This window comes from Neodiprion virginianus, chromosome 6 (assembly GCF_021901495.1).
Source record: "Neodiprion virginianus isolate iyNeoVirg1 chromosome 6, iyNeoVirg1.1, whole genome shotgun sequence".
NCBI classification, from domain to species: Eukaryota; Metazoa; Arthropoda; class Insecta; order Hymenoptera; family Diprionidae; genus Neodiprion; species Neodiprion virginianus.
This window is the reverse complement of record NC_060882.1, coordinates 27283605-27298807: the sequence shown is the minus strand read 5'-3', so window position 1 is coordinate 27298807 and position 15203 is coordinate 27283605. Positions and strand designations below refer to the sequence as shown.

General features: G+C 41.8%; 1 protein-coding gene across 1 annotated transcript; it reads left to right on the top strand.

The window, feature by feature from the left end:
• The first annotated feature begins 7 nt into the window (after window positions 1-7).
• Window positions 8-1925, top strand: LOC124307908 (DDRGK domain-containing protein 1). Its single transcript, XM_046770087.1, has 3 exons — window positions 8-145; window positions 246-393; window positions 632-1925. The coding sequence occupies exons 2-3, from the start codon at window positions 309-311 to the stop codon at window positions 1423-1425; spliced, it is 879 nt and encodes a 292-aa protein (XP_046626043.1). The 5' UTR covers window positions 8-145; window positions 246-308; the 3' UTR covers window positions 1426-1925.
• Window positions 1926-15203: the final 13278 nt, after the last annotated feature.

The window sequence follows — 15203 nt, the reverse complement described above, 5'->3', positions numbered from 1 at the left end:
AGACCACGGAAAACACAAAACACGAAACCGACGATGAAACACAGATGACACACGTCAGCGGATGACGACGGTCTCATTTCTCGTTCCAACCATTTGCCGTCACCGGATACCACGCCAGTCAAAGAATATACTTGAGATACAAATTGTGAGTTGAAAGAAAAAGCGGGGGTTGATTAAAACGTTTAAAAGTATTCAAACTTTGCTAAAATAGTTGTTCTTGATTTCACATAACCAATTTTCATCAGAAACCCGTTTTCAACGGACATTCTTTCGATTTTACCGACCAGTGACTAGTGGCAACAACAATCATGGACGTTCTCCTGCTAGTGACTGTTGTGACGGGACTAGTCGTATTATTAATTATCCTGGCCCTATTTTCCAGGAAAAAGGCAGGTAATATTTGAAGTGGTTATTATTATCATCTTTAAATAATTTTATACTATTGATAGACATCGTTTCGATGATTTTAAAAATCGCTGTACACCATAACCTATAAGCAACTGGAACAGCTGTTTGAATATCGAATATACTCATCGTAGGTTAATTCTTAGAAGATTTTTGGAATGAATTCTGATGTTAGAATTGGTATACTGGTATTGAGAATCCGATTTTAATTTACTTTTTATTTCAGACACACCCGAAGCAGATGTCAGAGGTCGAGGAGCTCAGGCGCACAGGCAACAGCCAAGGCGTGCGGCGGGAGTTAGAAATGCGAGGCAAAGAATGCGAGGCAATGCCGCGGCTGAAGCTAGAAGAGGAAACGAATCGGATCACAGCAATGATGCGAACGATGAAAATGAGGATGGGGACATAGATTTGGCAGACAGCAAACTAGGAGCTAAAAAGAGGGCTAAGCTGGAAGCTAAAGCAGAAAAAAAGCTACAGAGGGAAGCCGCGGAGCGGGAGAGAGAGGAGAGGAGAAAGAGAGATCAGTTGCTCCAGGAGGAAAGGGATAAACAGAGTGAAAAAGAGAGGATGGAAGAGGCTAAACTGGAGGAGGCGGAGAAGAAAGCTAGAGAAGAAAAGGAGAGAAGAGAGTACGAGGAGTACATGAAAATGAAGGAGGCCTTCAGCGTTGAAGAGGAGGGCTACGAGGATGGGGAAAATACAGAAGAAGAGAATTTGTTGACTAAATTTATAGACTATATAAAAGTAAACAAAGTTGTTGTGCTTGAGGATTTGGCAGCACACTTTAGAATGAAGACCGTCAGTGTTATTGAGAGGATACAGAATTTGCAAGCTGATGGTAATCTTACCGGAGTCGTTGATGACCGAGGAAAGTTTATTTACATTTCAACAGGAGAACTAGAGGCTGTTGCAAAATTCATCCGGCAGAGGGGCCGCGTTAGCATAACGGAATTGGCGGAGAATTCTAATATATTGATTAATTTGAATCCATCGAAGACGAACTCTGTTAGCACATAGAATCGCGGTGACAGATTGTTTGACAGCAATATTTTTAGATGTTTCTTGTATAAATTATTGTAAGATAGTATTGTATATTTACGAATGTTTAACATTATTTGAAGTTTTGAGGAAAACAATTGATCCCTTCATTATTATAACTGAATCATGTATTTCTATAACTCGCAACTGAAAGACTAGTGTAAAATTTGTTACCAACAAAACAGTTCAGCGAGAATTGTCACTCATTGGAATATCAAGTTTTGAAACAACCTTTACTCTCATTTATATCGTGAACAAAGTATCAAAATTCGTATGTGTAAAAACCAGAAACTGAATTGCGTTTGAATTTTTGATAAGCCAGAGCCACTTTGGGTAACACAACAGAAACTTTTAACGTGAACAAACACTACAAGCTGAACTAATTGATGTATGAATTTTCTAATTATGCGTCTTGAACAAACGACTCTTTCAAAGGGTAGATTAGTACCTGTATGTAATAAAAAAAAATGTATTTCCTAGTGAGTGTTGAAGGACTTTTTCTTGAATGAAAACACACAAACTCGCCTGCTCCTATTTAAATTCATTATGAGAGTCAAGAAAGTGGAAAAAGACTCCTGCACCACAATTCTTATACGTAATGATTATCGGTACCAATAATCGCGGAGGTAAAATGTTATTCTTTTTAAATTTCCACAGTCTGAATGTGGGAAAATTGAATAAATACTGAAATGCTTTTCTGACGATCCTGATGTGGAAACTTTGTTAGAGGAAATAATACATTGTCATCAGTCCCCGATCACGGTACTCAACTCATCTAGAGTTGCGATCGATGAACATATTTCTCTGTGATTTCTGGGTTTCTCCTTAGTTGTTTAGTCTGCACTGTGCTTGACGTGCATTTTCAGATTCCTTGGAGTCAAATTGACGTTCGAATCGGTTTCAAGACTGGAGATCTTTCAGCCGTTGGTGTTATAAGTACGAATTTTCGCGATTATGAAAAGTGCTGGAATAGATTCTTTCATGCACTATTCCTACGTAATTTTGCGAGGGAAAACGATTAAGCGCAGTCCCAATACGCTGCGAGCAACGTATGAAGAGTTACAGCCGAAAAACGAGAACCTGCGTTTTCGACATTTTTCAGCAGGTGCTTTTTCCTTCGTAACTTCTCTCCCGTTGATCCCACGCTCTTTTCGCTGCGATTTCTGAGTTCCTGGGTATCCGATTCGTCAGAAAAGGGTCATACAAACCGAATCTGAGACCATAAATTTTTTGGTCGAAAAATGAAAAAAAAGTAAGGCTAACCCCTTTGCATTTTTGGCGAAAATTTTCGCGATTTTGAAAAGTGCTGGAATTAATTCTTTCGTGCACTATTCCTACGTAATTTTGCGAGAGAAAACGATTAGGCGCAGTCCCAATACGCTGCGAGCAACGTATGAAGAGTTACAGCCGAAAAACGAGAACCTGCGTTTTCGACATTTTTCAGCAGGTGCTTTTTCCTTCGTAACTTCTCTCCTGTTGATCCCACGCTCTTTTTGCTGCGTTTTCTGAGTTCCTGGGTGTCCAATTAGTCAGGTAAGGGTCATTTAAATCGAATCTGGGACCAAAAGTTTTTTGCCCAAAAAAAAAGTAAGGCTAACCCCTTTGCATTTTTGGCGAAAATTTTCGCGATTTTAAAAAGTGCTGGAATGAATTCTTTCGTGCACTATTCCTACGTAATTTTGCGAGAGAAAACGATTAGGCGCAGTCCCAATACGCTGCGAGCAACGTATGAAGAGTTACAGCCGAAAAACGAGAACCTGCGTTTTCGACATTTTTCAGCAGGTGCTTTTTCCTTCGTAACTTCTCTCCTGTTGATCCCACGCTCTTTTCGCTGCGATTTCCGGGTTCCTGAGGGTCCAATTCGTCAGGAAAGGGTCATCTAAATCAAATCTGAGACCTAAAGTTTTTTGCCCAAAAAAAAAGTAAGGCTAACCCCTTTGCATTTTTGGCGAAAATTTTCGCGATTTTGAAAAGTGCTGGAATAAATTCTTTCGTGCACTATTCCTACGTAATTTTGCGAGAGGAAACGATTAGGCGCAGTCCCAATACGCTGCGAGCACCGTATGAAGAGTTACAGCCGAAAAACGAGAACCTGCGTTTTCGACATTTTTCAGCAGATGCTTTTTCCTTCGTAACTTCTCTCCTGTTGATCCCACGCTCTTTTCGCTGCGATTTCTGAGTTCCAGAGGGTCCAATTCGTCAGGAAAGGGTCATCTAAATCGAATCTGAGACCAAAAGTTTTTTGCCCAAAAAAAAAGTAAGGCTAACCCCTTTGCATTTTTGGCGAAAATTTTCGCGATTTTGAAAAGTGCTGGAATAAATTCTTTCGTGCACTATTCCTACGTAATTTTGCGAGAGGAAACGATTAGGCGCAGTCCCAATACGCTGCGAGCACCGTATGAAGAGTTACAGCCGAAAAACGAGAACCTGCGTTTTCGACATTTTTCAGCAGGTGCTTTTTCCTTCGTAACTTCTCTCCTGTTGATCCCACGCTCTTTTCGCTGCGATTTCCGGGTTCCTGAGGGTCCAATTCGTCAGGAAAGGGTCATCTAAATCAAATCTGAGACCTAAAGTTTTTTGCCCAAAAAAAAAGTAAGGCTAACCCCTTTGCATTTTTGGCGAAAATTTTCGCGATTTTGAAAAGTGCTGGAATAAATTCTTTCGTGCACTATTCCTACGTAATTTTGCGAGAGGAAACGATTAGGCGCAGTCCCAATACGCTGCGAGCACCGTATGAAGAGTTACAGCCGAAAAACGAGAACCTGCGTTTTCGACATTTTTCAGCAGATGCTTTTTCCTTCGTAACTTCTCTCCTGTTGTTCCCACGCTCTTTTCGCTGCGATTTCTGAGTTCCAGAGGGTCCAATTCGTCAGGAAAGGGTCATCTAAATCGAATCTGAGACCAAAAGTTTTTTGCCCAAAAAAAAAGTAAGGCTAACCGCTTTGCATTTTTGGCGAAAATTTTCGCGATTTTGAAAAGTGCTGGAATGAATTCTTTCGTGCACTATTCCTACGTAATTTTGCGAGAGAAAACGATTAGGCGCAGTCCCAATACGCTGCGAGCAACGTATGAAGAATTACAGCCGAAAAACGAAAACCTGCGTTTTCGACATTTTTCAGCAGGTGCTTTTTACTTCGTAACTTCTCTCCTGTTGATCCCACGCTCTTTTCGCTGCGATTTCTGAGTTCCAGAGGGTCCAATTCGTCAGGAAAGGGTCATACAAATCGAATCTGAGACCATAAATTTTTTGGTCGAAAAATGAAAAAAAAGTAAGGCTAACCCCTTTGCATTTTTGGAGAAAATTTTCGCGATTTTGAAGAGTGCTGGAATAAATTCTTTCGTGCACTATTCCTACGTAATTTTGCGAGAGGAAACGATTAGGCGCAGTCCCAATACGCTGCGAGCAACGTATGAAGAGTTACAGCCGAAAAACGAGAACCTGCGTTTTCGACATTTTACAGCAGGTGCTTTTTCCTTCGTAACTCCTCTCCTGTTGATCCCACGCTCTTTTCGCTGCGATTTCCGGGTTCCTGAGGGTCCAATTCGTCAGGAAAGGGTCATCTAAATCAAATCTGAGACCAAAAGTTTTTTGCCCAGAAAAAAAGTAAGGCTAACCCCTTTGCATTTTTGGCGAAAATTTTCACGATTTTGAAAAGTGCTGGAATAAATTCTTTCGTGCACTATTCCTACGTAATTTTGCGAGAGAAAACCATTAGGCGCAGTCCCAATACGCTGCGAGCAACGTATGAAGAGTTACAGCCGAAAAACGAAAACCTGCGTTTTCGACATTTTTCAGCAGGTGCTTTTTCCTTCGTAACTTCTCTCCTGTTGATCCCACGCTCTTTTCGCTGCGATTTCTGAGTTCCAGAGGGTCCAATTCGTCAGAAAAGGGTCATACAAATCGAATCTGAGACCATAAAATTTTTGGTCGAAAAATGAAAAAAAAGTAAGGCTAACCCCTTTGCATTTTTGGCGAAAATTTTCGCGATTTTGAAAAGTGCTGGAATAAATTCTTTCGTGCACTATTCCTACGTAATTTTGCGAGAGAAAACGATTAGGCGCAGTCCCAATACGCTGCGAGCAACGTATGAAGAGTTACAGCCGAAAAACGAGAACCTGCGTTTTCGACATTTTTCAGCAGGTGCTTTTTCCTTCGTAACTTCTCTCCTGTTGATCCCACGCTCTTTTCGCTGCGATTTCTGTGTTCCAGAGGGTCCAATTCGTCAGAAAAGGGTCATCTAAATCGAATCTGAGACCAAAAGTTTTTTACCCAAAAAAAAAGTAAGGCTAACCCCTTTGCATTTTTGGCGAAAATTTTCGCGATTTTGAAAAGTGCTGGAATGAATTCTTTCGTGCACTATTCCTACGTAATTTTGCGAGAGAAAACGATTAGGCGCAGTCCCAATACGCTGCGAGCAACGTATGAAGAGTTACAGCCGAAAAACGAGAACCTGCGTTTTCGACATTTTTCAGCAGGTGCTTTTTCCTTCGTAACTTCTCTCCTGTTGATCCCACGCTCTTTTCGCTGCGATTTCCGGGTTCCTGAGGGTCCAATTCGTCAGGAAAGGGTCATCTAAATCGAATCTGAGACCAAAACTTTTTGCCCAAAAAAAAAGTAAGGCTAACCCCTTTGCATTTTTGGCGAAAATTTTCGCGATTTTGAAAAGTGCTGGAATGAATTCTTTCGTGCACTATTCCTACGTAATTTTGCGAGAGAAAACGATTAGGCGCAGTCCCAATACGCTGCGAGCAACGTATGAAGAGTTACAGCCGAAAAACGAGAACCTGCGTTTTCGACATTTTTCAGCAGGTGCTTTTTCCTTCGTAACTTCTCTCCTGTTGATCCCACGCTCTTTTCGCTGCGATTTCTGTGTTCCAGAGGGTCCAATTCGTCAGGAAAGGGTCATCTAAATCGAATCTGAGACCAAAAGTTTTTTACCCAAAAAAAAAGTAAGGCTAACCCCTTTGCATTTTTGGCGAAAATTTTCGCGATTTTGAAAAGTGCTGGAATGAATTCTTTCGTGCACTATTCCTACGTAATTTTGCGAGAGAAAACGATTAGGCGCAGTCCCAATACGCTGCGAGCAACGTATGAAGAGTTACAGCCGAAAAACGAGAACCTGCGTTTTCGACATTTTTCAGCAGGTGCTTTTTCCTTCGTAACTTCTCTCCTGTTGATCCCACGCTCTTTTCGCTGCGATTTCCGGGTTCCTGAGGGTCCAATTCGTCAGGAAAGGGTCATCTAAATCAAATCTGAGACCAAAAGTTTTTTGCCCAGAAAAAAAGTAAGGCTAACCCCTTTGCATTTTTGGCGAAAATTTTCGCGATTTTGAAAAGTGCTGGAATAAATTTTTTCGTGCACTATTCCTACGTAATTTTGCGAGAGGAAACGATTAGGCGCAGTCCCAATACGCTGCGAGCACCGTATGAAGAGTTACAGCCGAAAAACGAGAACCTGCGTTTTCGACATTTTTCAGCAGATGCTTTTTCCTTCGTAACTTCTCTCCTGTTGATCCCACGCTCTTTTCGCTGCGATTTCTGAGTTCCAGAGGGTCCAATTCGTCAGGAAAGGGTCATCTAAATCGAATCTGAGACCAAAAGTTTTTTGCCCAAAAAAAAAGTAAGGCTAACCCCTTTGCATTTTTGGCGAAAATTTTCGCGATTTTGTAAAGTGCTGGAATAAATTCTTTCGTGCACTATTCCTACGTAATTTTGCGAGAGAAAACGATTAGGCGCAGTCCCAATACGCTGCGAGCAACGTATGAAGAGTTACAGCCGAAAAACGAAAACCTGCGTTTTCGACATTTTTCAGCAGGTGCTTTTTACTTCGTAACTTCTCTCCTGTTGATCCCACGCTCTTTTCGCTGCGATTTCTGAGTTCCAGAGGGTCCAATTCGTCAGGAAAGGGTCATACAAATCGAATCTGAGACCATAAATTTTTTGGTCGAAAAATGAAAAAAAAGTAAGGCTAACCCCTTTGCATTTTTGGAGAAAATTTTCGCGATTTTGAAAAGTGCTGGAATAAATTCTTTCGTGCACTATTCCTACGTAATTTTGCGAGAGGAAACGATTAGGCGCAGTCCCAATACGCTGCGAGCAACGTATGAAGAGTTACAGCCGAAAAACGAGAACCTGCGTTTTCGACATTTTTCAGCAGGTGCTTTTTCCTTCGTAACTCCTCTCCTGTTGATCCCACGCTCTTTTCGCTGCGATTTCCGGGTTCCTGAGGGTCCAATTCGTCAGGAAAGGGTCATCTAAATCAAATCTGAGACCAAAAGTTTTTTGCCCAGAAAAAAAGTAAGGCTAACCCCTTTGCATTTTTGGCGAAAATTTTCGCGATTTTGAAAAGTGCTGGAATAAATTCTTTCGTGCACTATTCCTACGTAATTTTGCGAGAGAAAACCATTAGGCGCAGTCCCAATACGCTGCGAGCAACGTATGAAGAGTTACAGCCGAAAAACGAAAACCTGCGTTTTCGACATTTTTCAGCAGGTGCTTTTTCCTTCGTAACTTCTCTCCTGTTGATCCCACGCTCTTTTCGCTGCGATTTCTGAGTTCCAGAGGGTTCAATTCGTCAGAAAAGGGTCATACAAATCGAATCTGAGACCATAAAATTTTTGGTCGAAAAATGAAAAAAAAGTAAGGCTAACCCCTTTGCATTTTTGGCGAAAATTTTCGCGATTTTGAAAAGTGCTGGAATAAATTCTTTCGTAAACTATTCCTACGTAATTTTGCGAGAGAAAACGATTAGGCGCAGTCCCAATACGCTGCGAGCAACGTATGAAGAGTTACAGCCGAAAAACGAGAACCTGCGTTTTCGACATTTTTCAGCAGGTGCTTTTTCCTTCGTAACTTCTCTCCTGTTGATCCCACGCTCTTTTCGCTGCGATTTCTGTGTTCCAGAGGGTCCAATTCGTCAGGAAAGGGTCATCTAAATCGAATCTGAGACCAAAAGTTTTTTACCCAAAAAAAAAGTAAGGCTAACCCCTTTGCATTTTTGGCGAAAATTTTCGCGATTTTGAAAAGTGCTGGAATAAATTCTTTCGTGCACTATTCCTACGTAATTTTGCGAGAGAAAACCATTAGGCGCAGTCCCAATACGCTGCGAGCAACGTATGAAGAGTTACAGCCGAAAAACGAAAACCTGCGTTTTCGACATTTTTCAGCAGGTGCTTTTTCCTTCGTAACTTCTCTCCTGTTGATCCCACGCTCTTTTCGCTGCGATTTCTGAGTTCTAGAGGGTCCAATTCGTCAGGAAAGGGTCATACAAATCGAATCTGAGACCATAAAATTTTTGGTCGAAAAATGAAAAAAAAAGTAAGGCTAACCCCTTTGCATTTTTGGCGAAAATTTTCGCGATTTTGAAAAGTGCTGGAATAAATTCTTTCGTGCACTATTCCTACGTAATTTTGCGAGAGAAAACGATTAGGCGCAGTCGCAATACGCTGCGAGCAACGTATGAAGAGTTACAGCCGAAAAACGAGAACCTGCGTTTTCGACATTTTTCAGCAGGTGCTTTTTCCTTCGTAACTTCTCTCCTGTTGATCCCACGCTCTTTTCGCTGCGATTTCTGTGTTCCAGAGGGTCCAATTCGTCAGGAAAGGGTCATCTAAATCGAATCTGAGACCAAAAGTTTTTTACCCAAAAAAAAAGTAAGGCTAACCCCTTTGCATTTTTGGCGAAAATTTTCGCGATTTTGAAAAGTGCTGGAATGAATTCTTTCGTGCACTATTCCTACGTAATTTTGCGAGAGAAAACGATTAGGCGCAGTCCCAATACGCTGCGAGCAACGTATGAAGAGTTACAGCCGAAAAACGAGAACCTGCGTTTTCGACATTTTTCAGCAGGTGCTTTTTCCTTCGTAACTTCTCTCCTGTTGATCCCACGCTCTTTTCGCTGCGATTTCCGGGTTCCTGAGGGTCCAATTCGTCAGGAAAGGGTCATCTAAATCGAATCTGAGACCAAAACTTTTTGCCCAAAAAAAAAGTAAGGCTAACCCCTTTGCATTTTTGGCGAAAATTTTCGCGATTTTGAAAAGTGCTGGAATGAATTCTTTCGTGCACTATTCCTACGTAATTTTGCGAGAGAAAACGATTAGGCGCAGTCCCAATACGCTGCGAGCAACGTATGAAGAGTTACAGCCGAAAAACGAAAACCTGCGTTTTCGACATTTTTCAGCAGGTGCTTTTTCCTTCGTAACTTCTCTCCTGTTGATCCCACGCTCTTTTCGCTGCGATTTACGGGTTCCTGAGGAACCAATTCGTCAGGAAAGGGTCATCTAAATCAAATCTGAGACCAAAAGTTTTTTGCCCAAAAAAAAAGTAAGGCTAACCCCTTTGCATTTTTGGCGAAAATTTTCGCGATTTTGAAAAGTGCTGGAATAAATTCTTTCGTGCACTATTCCTACGTAATTTTGCGAGAGGAAACGATTAGGCGCAGTCCCAATACGCTGCGAGCAACGTATGAAGAGTTACAGCCGAAAAACGAGAACCTGCGTTTTCGACATTTTTCAGCAGGTGCTTTTTCCTTCGTAACTTCTCTCCTGTTGATCCCACGCTCTTTTCACTGCGATTTCTGAGTTCCAGAGGCTCCAATTCGTCAGGAAAGGGTCATAAAAATCGAATCTGAGACCATAAATTTTTTGCCCAAAAAAAAAGTAAGGCTAACCCCTTCGCATTTTTGGCGAAAATTTTCGCGATTTTGTAAAGTGCTGGAATAAATTCTTTCGTGCACTATTCCTACGTAATTTTGCGAGAGAAAACGATTAAGCGCAGTCCCAATACGCTGCGAGCAACGTATGAAGAGTTACAGCCGAAAAACGAGAACCTGCGTTTTCGACATTTTTCAGCAGATGCTTTTTCCTTCGTAACTTCTCTCCTGTTGATCCCACGCTCTTTTCGCTGCGATTTCTGAGTTCCAGAGGGTCCAATTCGTCAGGAAAGGGTCATCTAAATCGAATCTGAGACCGAAAGTTTTTTGCCCAAAAAAAAAGTAAGGCTAACCCCTTTGCATTTTTGGCGAAAATTTTCGCGATTTTGAGAAGTGCTGGAATGAATTCTTTCGTGCACTATTCCTACGTAATTTTGCGAGAGAAAACGATTAGGCGCAGTCCCAATACGCTGCGAGCAACGTATGAAGAGTTACAGCCGAAAAACGAGAACCTGCGTTTTCGACATTTTTCAGCAGGTGCTTTTTCCTTCGTAACTTCTCTCCTGTTGATCCCACGCTCTTTTCGCTGCGATTTCTGAGTTCCAGAGGGTCCAATTCGTCAGGAAAGGGTCATACAAATCGAATCTGAGACCATAAATTTTTTGGTCGAAAAATGAAAAAAAAGTAAGGCTAACCCCTTTGCATTTTTGGAGAAAATTTTCGCGATTTTGAAAAGTGCTGGAATAAATTCTTTCGTGCACTATTCCTACGTAATTTTGCGAGAGGAAACGTTTAGGCGCAGTCCCAATACGCTGCGAGCAACGTATGAAGAGTTACAGCCGAAAAACGAGAACCTGCGTTTTCGACATTTTTCAGCAGGTGCTTTTTCCTTCGTAACTTCTCTCCTGTTGATCCCACGCTCTTTTCGCTGCGATTTCCGGGTTCCTGAGGGTCCAATTCGTCAGGAAAGGGTCATCTAAATCAAATCTGAGACCAAAAGTTTTTTGCCCAGAAAAAAAGTAAGGCTAACCCCTTTGCATTTTTGGCGAAAATTTTCGCGATTTTGAAAAGTGCTGGAATAAATTCTTTCGTGCACTATTCCTACGTAATTTTGCGAGAGAAAACCATTAGGCGCAGTCCCAATACGCTGCGAGCAACGTATGAAGAGTTACAGCCGAAAAACGAAAACCTGCGTTTTCGACATTTTTCAGCAGGTGCTTTTTCCTTCGTAACTTCTCTCCTGTTGATCCCACGCTCTTTTCGCTGCGATTTCTGAGTTCCAGAGGGTTCAATTCGTCAGAAAAGGGTCATACAAATCGAATCTGAGACCATAAAATTTTTGGTCGAAAAATGAAAAAAAAGTAAACCCCTTTGCATTTTTGGCGAAAATTTTCGCGATTTTGAAAAGTGCTGGAATAAATTCTTTCGTAAACTATTCCTACGTAATTTTGCGAGAGAAAACGATTAGGCGCAGTCCCAATACGCTGCGAGCAACGTATGAAGAGTTACAGCCGAAAAACGAGAACCTGCGTTTTCGACATTTTTCAGCAGGTGCTTTTTCCTTCGTAACTTCTTTCCTGTTGATCCCACGCTCTTTTCGCTGCGATTTCTGAGTTCCAGAGGGTCCAATTCGTCAGGAAAGGGTCATACAAATCGAATCCGAGACCATAAAATTTTTGGTCGAAAAATGAAAAAAAAGTAAGGCTAACCCCTTTGCATTTGTGGCGAAAATTTTCGCGATTTTGAAAAGTGCTGGAATAAATTCTTTCGTGCACTATTCCTACGTAATTTTGCGAGAGAAAACGATTAAGCGCAGTCCCACTACGCTGCGAGCAACGTATGAAGAGTTACAGCCGAAAAACGAGAACCTGCGTTTTCGCTATTTTCAGCAGATGCTTTTTCCTTCGTAACTTCTCTCCTGTTGATCCCACGCTCTTTTCGCTGCGATTTCTGAGTTCCAGAGGGTCCTATTCGTCAGGAAAGGGTCATACAAATCGAATCTGAGACCATAAATTTTTTGGTCGAAAAATGAAAAAAAAGTAAGGCTAACCCCTTTGCATTTTTGGCGAAAATTTTCGCGATTTTGAAAAGTGCTGGAATAAATTCTTTCGTGCACTATTCCTACGTAATTTTGCGAGAGAAAACGATTAAGCGCAGTCCCACTACGCTGCGAGCAACGTATGAAGAGTTACAGCCGAAAAACGAGAACCTGCGTTTTCGACATTATTCAGCAGATGCTTTTTCCTTCGTAACTTCTCTCCTGTTGATCCCACGCTCTTTTCGCTGCGATTTCTGAGTTCCAGAGGGTCCAATGCGTCAGGAAAGGGTCATACAAATCGAATCTGAGACCATAAATTTTTTGGTCGAAAAATGAAAAAAAAGTAAGGCTAACCCCTTTGCATTTATGGCGAAAATTTTCGCGATTTTTAAAAGTGCTGGAATAAATTCTTTCGTGCTCCATTCCTACGTAATTTTGCGAGAGAAAACGATTAAGCGCAGTCCCAATACGCTGCGAGCAACGTATGAAGAGTTGCAGCCGAAAAACGAGAACCTGCGTTTTCGACATTTTTCAGCAGATGCTTTTTCCTTCGTAACCTCTCTCCTGTTGATCCCACACTCTTTTCGCTGCGATTTCTGAGTTCCAGAGGGTCCAATTCGTCAGGAAAGGGTCATCTAAATCGAATCTGAGACCAAAAGTTTTTTGCCCAAAAAAAAAGTAAGGCTAACCCCTTTGCATTTTTGGCGAAAATTTTCGCGATTTTGAAAAGTGCTGGAATGAATTCTTTCGTGCACTATTCCTACGTAATTTTGCGAGGGAAAACGATTAAGCGCAGTCCCAATACGCTGCGAGCAACGTATGAAGAGTTACAGCCGAAAAACGAGAACCTGCGTTTTCGACATTTTTCAGCAGGTGCTTTTTCCTTCGTAACTTCTCTCCCGTTGATCCCACGCTCTTTTCGCTGCGATTTCTGAGTTCCTGGGTATCCGATTCGTCAGAAAAGGGTCATACAAACCGAATCTGAGACCATAAATTCTTTGGTCAAAAAATGAAAAAAAAGTAAGGCTAACCCCTTTGCATTTTTGGCGAAAATTTTCGCGATTTTGAAAAGTGCTGGAATTAATTCTTTCGTGCACTATTCCTACGTAATTTTGCGAGAGAAAACGATTAGGCGCAGTCCCAATACGCTGCGAGCAACGTATGAAGAGTTACAGCCGAAAAACGAGAACCTGCGTGTTCGACATTTTTCAGCAGGTGCTTTTTCCTTCGTAACTTCTCTCCTGTTGATCCCACGCTCTTTTTGCTGCGTTTTCTGAGTTCCTGGGTGTCCAATTAGTCAGGTAAGGGTCATTTAAATCGAATCTGGGACCAAAAGTTTTTTGCCCAAAAAAAAAGTAAGGCTAACCCCTTTGCATTTTTGGCGAAAATTTTCGCGATTTTAAAAAGTGCTGGAATGAATTCTTTCGTGCACTATTCCTACGTAATTTTGCGAGAGAAAACGATTAGGCGCAGTCCCAATACGCTGCGAGCAACGTATGAAGAGTTACAGCCGAAAAACGAGAACCTGCGTTTTCGACATTTTTCAGCAGGTGCTTTTTCCTTCGTAACTTCTCTCCTGTTGATCCCACGCTCTTTTCGCTGCGATTTCCGGGTTCCTGAGGGTCCAATTCGTCAGGAAAGGGTCATCTAAATCAAATCTGAGACCTAAAGTTTTTTGCCCAAAAGAAAAGTAAGGCTAACCCCTTTGCATTTTTGGCGAAAATTTTCGCGATTTTGAAAAGTGCTGGAATAAATTCTTTCGTGCACTATTCCTACGTAATTTTGCGAGAGGAAACGATTAGGCGCAGTCCCAATACGCTGCGAGCACCGTATGAAGAGTTACAGCCGAAAAACGAGAACCTGCGTTTTCGACATTTTTCAGCAGATGCTTTTTCCTTCGTAACTTCTCTCCTGTTGATCCCACGCTCTTTTCGCTGCGATTTCTGAGTTCCAGAGGGTCCAATTCGTCAGGAAAGGGTCATCTAAATCGAATCTGAGACCAAAAGTTTTTTGCCCAAAAAAAAAGTAAGGCTAACCCCTTTGCATTTTTGGCGAAAATTTTCGCGATTTTGAAAAGTGCTGGAATGAATTCTTTCGTGCACTATTCCTACGTAATTTTGCGAGAGAAAACGATTAGGCGCAGTCCCAATACGCTGCGAGCAACGTATGAAGAGTTACAGCCGAAAAACGAGAACCTGCGTTTTCGACATTTTTCAGCAGGTGCTTTTTCCTTCGTAACTTCTCTCCTGTTGATCCCACGCTCTTTTCGCTGCGATTTCTGAGTTCCAGAGGGTCCAATTCGTCAGGAAAGGGTCATCTCAATCAAATGTGAGACCAAAAGTTTTTTGCCCAAAAAAAAAGTAAGGCTAACCCCTTTGCATTTTTGGCGAAAATTTTCGCAATTTTGAAAAGTGCTGGAATAAATTCTTTCGTGCGCTATTCCTACGTAATTTTGCGAGAGGAAACGATTAGGCGCAGTCCCAATACGCTGCGAGCAACGTATGAAGAGTTACAGCCGAAAAACGAGAACCTGCGTTTTCGACATTTTTCAGCAGGTGCTTTTTCCTTCGTAACTCCTCTCCTGTTGATCCCACGCTCTTTTCGCTGCGATTTCCGGGTTCCTGAGGGTCCAATTCGTCAGGAAAGGGTCATCTAAATCAAATCTGAGACCAAAAGTTTTTTGCCCAGAAAAAAAGTAAGGCTAACCCCTTTGCATTTTTGGCGAAAATTTTCGCGATTTTGAAAAGTGCTGGAATAAATTCTTTCGTGCACTATTCCTACGTGATTTTGCGAGAGAAAACCATTAGGCGCAGTCCCAATACGCTGCGAGCAACGTATGAAGAATTACAGCCGAAAAACGAAAACCTGCGTTTTCGACATTTTTCAGCAGGTGCTTTTTCCTTCGTAACTTCTTTCCTGTTGATCCCACGCTCTTTTCGCTGCGATTTCTGAGTTCCAGAGGGTCCAATTCGTCAGGAAAGGGTCACACAAATCGAATCTGAGACCATAAAATTTTTGGTCGAAAAATGAAAAAAAAGTAAGGCTAACCCCTTTGCATTTTTGGCGAAAA